This window comes from Anoplopoma fimbria, chromosome 9, assembly GCF_027596085.1.
Source record: "Anoplopoma fimbria isolate UVic2021 breed Golden Eagle Sablefish chromosome 9, Afim_UVic_2022, whole genome shotgun sequence".
Classification (NCBI taxonomy): Eukaryota; Metazoa; Chordata; class Actinopteri; order Perciformes; family Anoplopomatidae; genus Anoplopoma; species Anoplopoma fimbria.
In genome coordinates this window covers 12,766,897-12,779,570 of record NC_072457.1, presented here as the reverse complement: position 1 = coordinate 12,779,570, position 12,674 = coordinate 12,766,897, and the positions used below count along the sequence as shown (strand labels likewise).

The 12,674-nt window shown below is 39.8% G+C and overlaps 1 protein-coding gene across 2 annotated transcripts in view; it reads left to right on the top strand.

The window, feature by feature from the left end:
* The window catches only part of inpp4b (inositol polyphosphate-4-phosphatase type II B), a 129,112-nt gene that overhangs the window by 7,441 nt on the left and 108,997 nt on the right, over nt 1-12,674 (top strand). For both annotated transcript variants that reach the window (XM_054605298.1, XM_054605297.1), the window contains exon 3: nt 9,291-9,409. In XM_054605298.1, coding sequence (XP_054461273.1) covers nt 9,291-9,409 — 119 coding nt within the window. The remainder of the gene's footprint in view (nt 1-9,290; nt 9,410-12,674) is intronic.

Below are 12,674 nucleotides of genomic sequence, written 5' to 3'. Positions count from 1 at the left end.
CATTTTGAGAATATCCCCCACTTTCTTGGCGTCCTTGTAAGCGTATTAGATAAAGGACACATGGACTCACTTGCATGGTTTCACTCTTCTTGTAGTGTCGAATCTCTCCTCCCTGGTCCAGAAACACGGCGAAGGTTTATGGACGATCCGGCCCCTTGGCTAAAATAAATCCAATTGTAACTGTTGTGAACACACACCAACAAACAGACACATGCTGACAGTCACGCTAATGCAGAAGTCAGAATTAGTGGCATATCTGTCGACATCCTTAATCTTTCTCAATGCTGACACATACACACACCCTGAGTGTGGTTAGAAGGGACAACATGTAAGAGGCACAGAGAAAATATTGAGGCAGAACAGCAAGTGGATCCTTTTAAACTTTTCGTGGAGATGGCCTCATTCATTTTTCATGCAACTAAGATGTTGGAATTCTATTTTGAGATGTTTCATTGTGGCTCAGGTCAAGATTCCTGAAGTGAAAATCCAAATATTATTGACCGAATACAGATATGGCCAGACATATAGCCATTAATGTGGCTACAATTTTGTATTTCATCTCAATAGTATTAGGAGATATAATTATTGCACAAACGTGTCCTTCCTTATGTCACTTCATGACCTCCAGGCCTTGCCAGTGCTCAGTATGTCTTATGACCATTAAAACAGTTTTCAATGTGTTTAAACTGCAACCGCACGTTGATACCTCATGAACACTCCATTGCATCTGGCATCTGCATATAATGGCATTGAATAGCTCCATTGCCATGATATGGAGGGCAAAATTACAGCGAGTCATAAAGACATGCCATCAGAGTTCTCTTATATAGAGACTCTTCGGGGCTAAGTAGGAGAGTCATTAGTGCACACAACTTGGTCTGTATGTGCACACATAGTGGATACAGGCATATTCTGTGAAAAAAAAAAATCCAGTAGAGCCTTTGTAATTCTTGCTCTATTTTGTAAATGTTCTTTCTATTTTAATTTCTACTCAAATGTTACTGTAGGTTTAGCTTTTGCTCTTAAATAGAAAATTATATTTGTAAAAATAATAAATGTAAAATATCATGTCATACATGTCATGGTAGAAAATACAGCTGACAGCTGGCACAGAGAACAACCATGCCCATATTTAATTGCCCTGGTTCAATGTGTGCTCAATGTACAGTACATCTTTTATTTTGGTATTATATATGCATATTTTGTTTTTAACATGTATCTTGATAAAATATATGCAAATTACCTTTAAGCTCGGGAAGGAAGCTACATGTTTAAAACCTCAGCATGTGTTATTCTTTTCCAAGAAAAATATAATGGTGCTAATGTTGTTAATAACAAAAAGAACCGTAACCGTGCATTCATCCTACTGTGAATCACAATCCCCTACAGCCGCTATGAGGGCTCAGCAGCTAGCCAGCTACTTACTTAGAAACTATAGATCGAAGTCAAACTTGAATCAGGAAACACTATTAATACCCAATGAGAGGCTCAGTGTGGATAAAATGAAAAATGTAATGGACAGAGAAAAAATAAACAACCATTCACAAGCAGACAGGAGTGAATCAGAACCTGAGTCTGACAGCCCACAGGCAGTCAATACTAATTATTGAAAGGCAACAGGAAAAAGAAATGCTTTTGAAGGAAGCACTCAGTGAGGTTATTTTCAGCAACTACAGTAGGAGCACAAAAACCAAAGGCAGCTTCACTTGACCATCAGTATAGACCAGTGCCAGATTACTTAGAAGTCTGGGTAATCTGTTTTGGAGCATGTCGTTACATTATGGAGGAAGGCCATTCAGTTCTTCAAATATAAGCAATACAATGTGCTGTGGTTATTTTTTTTTTAGTCCCTGTTAACACTCCGTACCAACAGGGACCTGAGTGTAAGGAGTAATTATTGATTGTTAATCCTGTGCACATGGCCCTGTGTTTGTGTGTAGAGGATTGGTGAGCCTCAATCCACAATTAACTTTGCAGCTAATTAACATCTTAATTGCATCACTATAGACAAATATGGTATTTGGCGGTGTAAGGCGGCTTTTAGACGGTAATAGAAAGCTCGCTCTGGAGCCACAGAGAAGATTAAACGGCTACATTCAAACTCTGAGTGGTAAGAGTGACGTGTCAAAAAAAAAAAAAAATCAGTCGAGTGCCCCTTCAAAATACATTTGGCGGTTCAAACTGTAGGTGTGGAAAGAAGTGGCTATTATGGACCTATTTACGTAATTGTGAGCATTGCTATTGCTTCTCAACTGCTCTCAACATGGCAATGGCTGAGTCCGTTGGCAAGCAGCTAACGTGGCTAACAATGCAATGTTTACATAAGAGGGAAACGGAGGGTGGGTGCTACGCTTCCATGACAACGGCGTCTGTTGGGGCGGCGTTATCAGCCTTATGGCCCTATGAGCCCCTGGCAGAGCAGTGGCTGTGGGCTGGCCAGTTGGGAGCGCTCACATGCATGCATGCACCTGCACTAAAAATAAGCACAGACAGTACTGTTATGTGAACAAAGAACAGAGAAGCTCGGGTGACAACACACACGGAGGGAGAGTGACCTCATTCTCTTCTCAGGTAGACATTACTTCACTAAATCTTTATATAGCAAATAGTTGTTTGTTGCTTTATCAAGCATGCTCTGAGTTTTGATATTAGAACTTTTGAGGGTACAAGGAGGGTTAAAGTAAATTTGCTATCTAGTTGCACTCTGGGAAATGTCTTTGGAGTGTGACTCAGTACAAAAATCATAATGTCAGCATGATTCTTTTTTCAATCTGTCTATTGTGTGTCTCCCAATTATATTGAAGTGTAAGAGCAAATCATTGGAGTGCCTCTTTTAAACAAAAGAAAATTCACACACATTCACTTATTCTGTCAGCAGATCATTCTGTGGTCTTTGCTGCGGTCAATGCAATATTTCAGTTATCGATTAAAGCTTAACAATATGACCAGTTATTAAAAAGCATACCATATAAAGCCTCTAAGCCCACATGGACTATAAAAAGAGACTGAAGCATTTTGTCCTTACTTCTGCACATGTACAATGTAGAACACAGTGGACAACCTCTTGTCAGGCTCACCACATGCTGGATGGTACTACTGCAGCCAAGGACTTATTTTACAAACCAAAAATAATGGGATTTGAGTGTCTTGTTTTGTTTTGACACAGTGTCATAAAAATCTAATGGGAAGAGGTCGTATCTACCCAAAATATAAGCTATAAACAAACATGCTCACTGGATACATTTAAATATTCTGCATGCTACTGTTAGTTAAGATACTTACCAAGGTATTTAAAGCTGTAAATCCTTTGCTCTGAGAATATTTCTGTTTATATTTCAGCTTTTGGATGAGAAGAAATATTGATTAAACTAGGACTTAATCATTTATCATGTTATGACTGCCAAGTGCTGCTTTGCTTCAAAAACTTGCAGCAGGGAAACACGTGTCTAAAAAGTGCCCAGTACAGATGTGTTGACAGTGTACATAAAGTTATGCACATTCATACACTATGTCACACTAGTTTCTGCCTGCACAGACAAGAACTTAACATTAGCACATTTCAATTTTCAATATCTCATACACTTGTCTCTCCTTTTAAGTTTTTTGTTCTTTTATCAGAGTGTCGGTGTAAATGATGGACGGGACATGTTGAAAATCAGGTCCAAGTCTGTGCTGTGATTAACCATAGTAAAAGTAAAAGCTGACTTTTTATTCCTACAAAGACTGGAAGATGTCTTTTGTTCTTTCTCAAGAAATGGTCTTGGTTCTTTACAGCAGTTTAAACAGATTTTATTTTTTTCCCAAAGTGAATTTATAATACTCCTCAACTGTGTTTGAGCTGGAGTGTTACAAGATATAAGGTTTAGAAATATATTCAAGTCATTAGTCAAAGAAAAGATGATATTCATAAATGTTGCATAAATATCCAGAAGTAATGGATGCAAATTTGCTACGAGTGTCAACTTCACAAATACACTTTGAATTATACACAATTCATTTTAAAACAGGTCCTATTCACATATGAAGCAACAAATTACAGGCATTATATCAAAGTACATCATATGCTTGTCAATATCTTATAAATCAACATGACTGATAAGCAGCACTTTGCAGCAAGTGCACTATTTTCCCTCAGCTTTCCCCTGACCAACTGGCAACCAGGTGTGCAAATGGCGGCACATGCAAATAATGTTGTCAAATTAATTGAAGCGTTGAAATAATTATCATGATGAATAAGCGTCTTCTGGAGATGAGCATATATTCCTGTCTCCTGTGGCAACTCCCAGGGCTCCCCTCAGATTAAATGGAATTTAGATTCATTGTGGGGTCTCAGAGGCCCAATGCATTAAAACTAATTTCCAGCAAATTCATCTTGAAAGAGCTCAGCATACTCCAATCACACAAAATAAATACAGCATAGTAATTGAAGCCTCCAAGGATTGGCAAACATTATTACTCCAATTGCTCAATTGTTATGGTAATTCATGAATCAGTCTCAGTATACTTTAATAGTTGTCGCTTGACTAAAATTGCGAGTCACGTCACTGTTGAATTAATTCTCACCTGAGCTAAGGCATTTAATTCACTTAGAAATGTGCAAAAATCTGCAAATGTCACTTTATCCTACGCTCAATCCATTATTTGAATCTCTCTCTCTTTAATAGACCGTACTCCTCTTTCCTCCCCCATGTCACTCCCTCATTATCTCCCCTCTCACTCAGGCTTCCTTCCTCAAACTCAAAATGCCTCTCTAAGGGACTCCAGTGTCCTTTCGCTCTGTCGCCTTCTTTATTTCCCTTTCTTGCCACCTCCACCCTGCATCATAATAGCTCTGACCTCAGAGGGTCAGTCCGAGGGTCATATCCCTGTAAGAGAGCCAGCCTGGTGATGCATTGTTGGGCACCCAGTCCCATTTCAATCACCAGTCTGGCTGTGGTTAACTGTATAGCGGGGGGGAGAAGATCCCTCAGGCCAATCGGATACACGTCCCCTGAGGTGACTGATGGGGACAGTGGGCAGCTCATCTGCAGTATCTCATCTTAGGTCTTAAAAAAAAATAATGATAGTGTCAAGAAAAAAGGACCAGTGTAATTTAAATATAGAGAAAGGGAGAGCCACAAAATTATACGAGGTGATGATATGATGAAACAGAGTGAAATAAAAGAGATCAGGCTCTTTGGAAACCTTTTTGGCCTCCAGTGTTTCATCGCATGCAGCACATGCTTCAATTGCATGTTCAGCTTTGTGTCAATGCGTGTCCATAAACATCTTTTGCACCTACAGTGTTGACACAACAGACCCCCGATCACAGCCACGCAGATGTTTTTTTATATGAACATCAGTGCTAATAAACATTTCCATTACTTCGTTTTGGTTTGTGCCGGAACACAAACTCCTCTGCTTCAGCCTTCCTCCTGCATAAACAAATGTGAGGGGCCTCCTTTAATGTGAGTCCAAAAGACCTGGCTCCAGGATCCTGAAGAGAGAAAGGGAATGTGGAATCAGAATGGCCCCTAAGAGATAATACATGCACAAGCTCTGCTGCACTGTAAGATATGCACGGCAGACAGATCAGGCATGGATGACACCTGATTTTAACCCTGATTGGTCACCTGTGATTTGGGTTCAATACATTTTTTTTTTTTTTAAATCAATTATTGTTTAAAGGGGATCACAATGCCAAATATATTCCCTGAATGATTGATGATCTGGCTCTTAGACGATCTGTGATTGATTTCTTGCATTTGAGAAGTTTTGGTCACCTGTCCCAATGCTGTCAAGGGATTATTTTGATATTATTAGTATTTTACATGTTGGTTTAAACGTTATCTTTTCTCTATAAACAGATTATGCAGAACGGGAATGGGATCGGAGAACTTTTCGGTATGGGTAAATAGTCCATTCGCAAGGCATTGGCCGAAACGCAATCTCGATGATTCCAATTTGTATTGGTTTAAAAATAGCTTGTTAACTGGTTCCTTTTAAAACCATCCGGTCGTACACATTGTCTCTCAACTCCAACTCCAGTCCTGCATCTCAAGTTGCATATGGGACTACAGGGAAAAGAAAGTCTTGGCCCGGATATCTGCACATGAACCCCAGAAATATAGCCCCCTGCCCTCAGAGGCTCATCCGTCATCAGACAGATAGCTGATTGGTTCAGAGATTGACTGCTGTCTTGATTGAGTGTGCTGTGATAGGAAAAAAAACTGAATGTTGCTGAAAAACAGACCATATTGTCCACACCTTCCCAGCTGCCTGCAGGCCAATATTTTCCTTTTTCTTCTTTCTTTATGCAAAAAGTATGTTCCAAGTCTCCTTTTTTAGAGAATGTTATCTTGCTTGAATAAAACTTAATCCCAGTTCTGAGGACACTAAGTGTTTTTTTGGTCTTACAAGGTGCAGTCATGCTGCTTTATAGCCAGGACGTCCAAGGTAAAATCATACAGATGAGATGGCCACTGTTCAAATCACCAAGGGTTTTCAATCTTCGTACAGGAAACCTAGATGCCAGATCTAATGGATCATTATATTTACAGTATGACAAACTGAAGTACTTTTGCTGTAAAAACTGCTTATGTGGGCAATAAATCCATAAAATATAAAAACCCTACAATACCTAAACTAAAGTCTGGTTAACAAATGGGTTTCTTCTACCAGCCTTCCCCTCTTTTTTTTATATCAGTAGCAGAACAGCATCAGTAATACATGTTTCTAGGTTTGCCTTGGAATGTCTGCATGCACTGAAGTCCGTTTAAACCAAGTTATTCCCTTCATGATCACTCTTTGCTCCCCTGCTGTGGCGCCACTACTTACTCCCAGACTCTTTTCCCAATTCTCAGATAAAACGCCAACTTAACCCAAAAATGTAGAGACAGTTAATGGCTTCAATAAAGCACTTTTCAATTTAGTATCACTAAATGAAATGTTTTATGATAATTTTTCTTAAGTGGGACTCATTACGAGACACACCCTGGAGAAACAGGGAATGTGCGTTAGTCTAATGCAGTTGTCACATGGAATGGAATAGATGGGAGTTTAATTAGCATCAATCATACATTCTCATGGGACTCCATTTAGTTTAGATCCTAACCAACTAAAAAGAAATCAACTCAACATCGTTATTCCGTCACTCGGAGGTCAGTTTTCTATCCACTGATGCCCTCTGGACACTTGCTGAGTTTCAAAGCAAATGTCTAAATCTTAAGATTTTATTTTACAATCGTTGTTCTCTGTGAAAAAGTTTCAAACATCTTTCAGTATGTTTTTTGAATGACTATACAAACATTCTCTTTAATTGAACCCTTTTGAATATTTTATAGTGTGTCAGCCAACCTTCATCCAAATGTTTCTCTGCTGTTTTTGATTTTAATTGGTGTTACCAGTTTCACATATAATAGGTTGAAAAGGAATAGTAAAGCCACCGATTACAAAGAAAGCTTTTTATTTTGTATGCTGAATGCGTCTTTTATTCCCCTGCTTTCTTGCAGACAAATTCCTGCTTTGTTTGCATCGTTGTTGTTGTTAAATCAACACTAGGACAGTCACCTTGACAGTACAATCACTATAGATTTGCTGGAAAATGTCTGGTTCCATCTTAGCTTTAGGTGAATGTATACAAGTTTTTTGTGTGTCTGTGTGTGTGTACAAAGGACGCCCAAGGCTTCAGACAGAGCGCATTTTGCAGATTGAACATTATTGCAGTTTGCTTTGTCGTTTTATTTTTAATTGTTGCTTGGCAACCACAGAATGGGTGCTACCCAATAGTTGATAATTAAAGAGAAAATAAATTACCTGAAATCTCAAGTATCGCAATCGTTTGCCAGCAGGCAGTGCACATAGAGCGAAAAAAAACCCACGGCCCTCAGCAACACAAAAGCAGCACACAAAACGCTTTACTGTCATTGAAAAAAATGACAATGTATTTATCTATCTACATCTTACAATAAGGTATTATTTGAAATGATCATTTTCTCCAGGTGCACATTGGAAAATAAACATTTTACCATTCAGAGTCAGATAAAAAACACTTTAAACCTTAAAACCTGAGAAATAAAAGGTCTGCATTCCTTTGGTGTCCTGCTACTGAATCCTTCATTTATTTATTCTACTTTATTCTCGCTCTTCACACCATTTAAAATTCCTTCAACAAGAACCCTTTTCATCTCTAGTTGCTGTTCAGTTGCTTAAACATTAAAATTGAGCCTATGAAGATGCAGCTGAACACAAAAAGGCAATCTTCTGCCCTTGCTGTATTTAAAGTAGGATTTTCACCCACTGAGTAATATTATCCAGACTTTTTTTTTCTGCAGAGTAATGTGTTAAGCTGTTGTTTTTGTTCAGATGCCAGAATTGTGCTGGGTAGATAGAATGCAGCTCTTGGACAGGATCCAAGGAGGTTACTAAACACAAATATGTCATTAATGGACTTGAGTGTATACAAATGTTCATTAATGCATAAATGCAGAGCCATATAGTCTCATTCACTCGTTATCAGGCTGGATGTTTTTATTGGCCTTCTATTTGAAGCAGACGTGAACAGAGGAGTCACATCTTTTAAACTATCCAGAGAAATTCATATTTTTCCTGCACATGTTTCATCTTTTTATGTTTTGACTTGATCAAAAGTTCACCTTTACTCCTGTATATGCGACTTTTAAGAGATAACACGAATGTCTTAGTACAGTGGTGTTTTTTACACAGAAAGATGCATCGGTTTAGCAGTGATGGGATCAGCGAGTTTTATCTTGTTGGGGGGAGTTTCTATTCGTAACCAGGAAGCGTTGGTTTCCTATAAAGGAATTGTGGGATGCAAAGTCCTTCCTGTCCTTGGAAGCCAGCGGAGCTGAGTGACGAGCTGCTTTTGTTGTCGGAAATGAAAGCCCTAATAAAGGTGATATCTGTCTGCCAGGGGACATTCTATTGCCATTTAAACTGCTGAGAATTTTTATCTTAATATATATATATATCATTTATTTCCTTAAACTGTTATTGTGTTGTGAGGACAGCACATTTATCTATTTTTTTCCTTTGTGGTGATGCAGCTCTTTAGCGCTTATGCATATGACATCTAATCTGACGGGAGATGTTTATAAATCCTCTTCCTTAGCCATTCTTCTCTTTTTTTCTGTTTATTTAACTTGTTTCAGTCTTATTTATCGTCACATTCTCCCCACTCAGTGTCGTTATTTGTCACTTATGTGTTATCAGAAAGGATTATATCCCACCGTCTCATCTTGATTCTTGTCCTCTTCTCCCTCCTCCCTCCATCGTCTCCCCCCTCTCTGTAGCCTGTAATGATCTGGTGGCCTCAGGCGGTGACAGGAAGCCCAATGCTTTGGTCCAGGTGGCTGTCATAGATCCGCACAAGCATCACCTCGTCTCTCATGCCTGCACAGAGATAGTGGAGGTAAGGCCACACACACACCCACACACACACACACACACACACACACACACACACACACACACACACACACACACACACACACACACACACACACACACACACACACCCTCTCTCTGGCTCTCTCTGACCTTTGCTGTTTGTTGTTTTGCTGTGTCTTCGGGTCACTGGGTCCTGGTTGGTGTTCCTTCCACCACTGTCTGCCCTCTTTTTTCTCTCAACCCTTTTTTTCCCATCTGACTCATCAAACTGGAACAGACAATGAGCTTTAACTTTCGATTTCCTGTGACGGTCTAGACATCTGAAAGAGTTAATTTATGGCTCTCAATCAGAATCATCTCTCGGTATGTACAGTATGTGTTTGTGGGTTTCACAGTGTGGGAGTTTCATACAGTGAGAGTGTTTTGTGGGCTTTAACCTCTTTAAATGCTTCTTTTATTACCTCCAGTCTGACAGTGCTGTTGCCAAGGCAACAGTCACACAAGTGTTTTTTGGGCGGCAACAGCTGCCCCCTGCCCGACTATGGTACACCCACTTACTCACACACACACACACACACACACACACACACACATATATATATATATATATTTATATGCATACACACACAGATTTTTTTTTCTCTCCTCATACGCAGGCAAAGTTTCCTGACTGGTTTTATTTTCCTGCTAATCCAGTGAAGCTAAATGTTGAACCGTCTCTTTCAAAGACTTCATTTCGTCTGCTTTTCCCCTCAGTCCTGTCAAGGGAACAGCCGTGTGTGTGTGTGTGTGTGTGTGTGTGTGTGTATTTGAGCATGTGTGTGTAGAAACACAGGATGTGGTAGGATACTGTATGCTGGCTCAGCCAGCTCTGCAGACACACTGAGTGCTGCTGGAGTTTTTATTTCATGGCTGTAATGTTCAGGATTTTGAGTAGGATCTGAGGATATGGACTGCTTTCGGCTTCACAAAAAACGGGTATGTGTGCATTCTGTGTGATTTTACAAGTTTGTTATAAAAGAGAGGTTTGCAGCCTCATAAGAAATGTTTAAGATAGTCCGAGGAGTTTTCTCTGCCATTTATTATTTTTATTAGTCTGGATAGCGTGATATATATGAAGATACCTGCCATAAAACATACGAGTATATTAAGCATGCCACACGGAAATCAGATCAATCTGATCAGTAATATTAGAGTTATTTTGACCAAGAAGCAGCACAACATTGAAAAAAAATTCAATTTGACTTTGAAATCCTCGATGAATGAGGTGTAAGTGTGTTGTTTAGAGGAACAGAGGTTACTTGTTAGGACATTGGTAACCAGTAGGCTTTCATACTAATACATCTTCTAAAATGCACAACAGCAGATGTTCATTAACCTTGTGGCCAAAGGTGGACCTGTGCGTGTGTTTGTGTGTGTGTGTGCGTGTGTGCGTGCTAGAGAGACCCACTGTGTGTGAATAATGCATCTGAAAACGGCTCAACTGCCACTTGTGTTTCTCCTGTTTGTCACATTCCCGGGATGGCGCCTCTCAACAGCTGCCGCCGGCTTTGCTGGACTCTGATTGGAGACTTGGTTGAATGAAGCTTCAGCATGTGATAGGCTTATTATCAGGAATCCAGGGTATATGATAAAAAGGTTTCATTAAGAAGATAAATGATGGAACAAGCTCTCTTTACTCAAACCCATGAATCACTAGACAGGGGTCAGGTTAAAAGAACAGGAGAGCATTTAATCACATTAGTTCTGGACTTTACTCCTCTTTAACTAAATGACCTCTCCAGGGGTTATTTATTGAAAAAGGCAGTTTTTTGAGAACACACTGCCACTAAATATCTCTTAAATTACTAACTGCTACTGAACCAAAACATAAAACATAGTGTTACTTGTGTTAGAAGTAGTGTGATCAGATAAGTGACAAAAATAAAGGTATACCTAAACGTCAGTATGATTACTAATACTGATAAAAATGCTTTTAAATTGGATATATGGTGTTATTATTACAGATCAGTAAAATGCATTCACGTGTTGTATACTAATTTCCCAAATAGCGCACTGTTAACATTAGTATACAGTTTATACTCAATAGTATTCATTCACTGTATGGTATGAAACTGGATCACAGTGCAATATTTTCACAAAAGACACGTTTTATCTCCACAGAGCGAGTGTATGTCTCAATGTGAGTACGGTATCTTAATCCACTATTGGTAAAACAGAAAGGACCAGTGACAACTTAATAAGTAAATCCAAACCCCTCTAAATCTCTTTAAAGTGTAACGGGAAACGTCTTCGACATATTGTAATTGAAGAACAAAAAATGCTATCTAGTATCTCGTAGGAAAATCCCCTTCCTAAAACATGGGCAATGGGTCCAGGGTTGGTAGTACTCGAGGGGATTTTGATGTCACGCACAGCCAAACGGATAAAACAGCCTTTGATGTCATACTGGTCAAGCGAAGAACCCCCTGCCTGGAAAAAAATCTGTGTGTGTGTGCACAACCCAATCATACACACACACACCCTCTAATGGCCTAAATTGGCCATTCCACCGAGGTTTGCAACCCAAACAAAAAGACAAGAGAGGGGCAGCTGTTTCCCACAGCATATGTTGACCACTTGTATGACAGACTGGCTTACTTCTCTGCGTAGATGGAGACAGGCTTAGCACTTTAGCTCATCTCAGCCCATCAGCAGCGCTAAGAAGATTCAGCCACAGCTGAGGCTGCCAACCATGCTGGTAAGTCTGAATGAGGCCCATTCAGTGTGCCAGTGAGGAAGTGTAAGGGCTTCAGTCTGTGTGTGTATGTGTGTGTGTGTGTGTGTGTGTGTGTGTGTCTGTCTGTACCTGCACATTCTTGAGTATAATGGATCTGTCTGTCTTTTTGTTAGTGTACAGTTCTGGTATATATTCCGCTTTGCACTAAGCTCAAAGCAGTGCAATGGTTCCACTGTGTATGTAGCCGCGATGCTGAATCGGGCTGTGTGTTTTAGGATGTTGGCGTACACGAACCACAAAGCCTCATGGCTCGGCAGCAAAATGGCACCGGGCATCAAGACGGGTATTACCATGTCTAAAGAGGCGATAGACTTGTTTTATTTTCCCCTCTGTCAGCGCATGGACGATTTCTAAGGGATCAGCAGGGTTAGTGGTTCGGTGAGGTGGTGTGTCTGTGTATTCCCTCTGTGCGCGTGTGTGTGTGTGTGTGTGTGTGTGTGCAGTTGAACACATAATTCTGCCTTTATGTGTGTGTGTGTTGTGTTAAGTACACTGCTGTTTATATCAC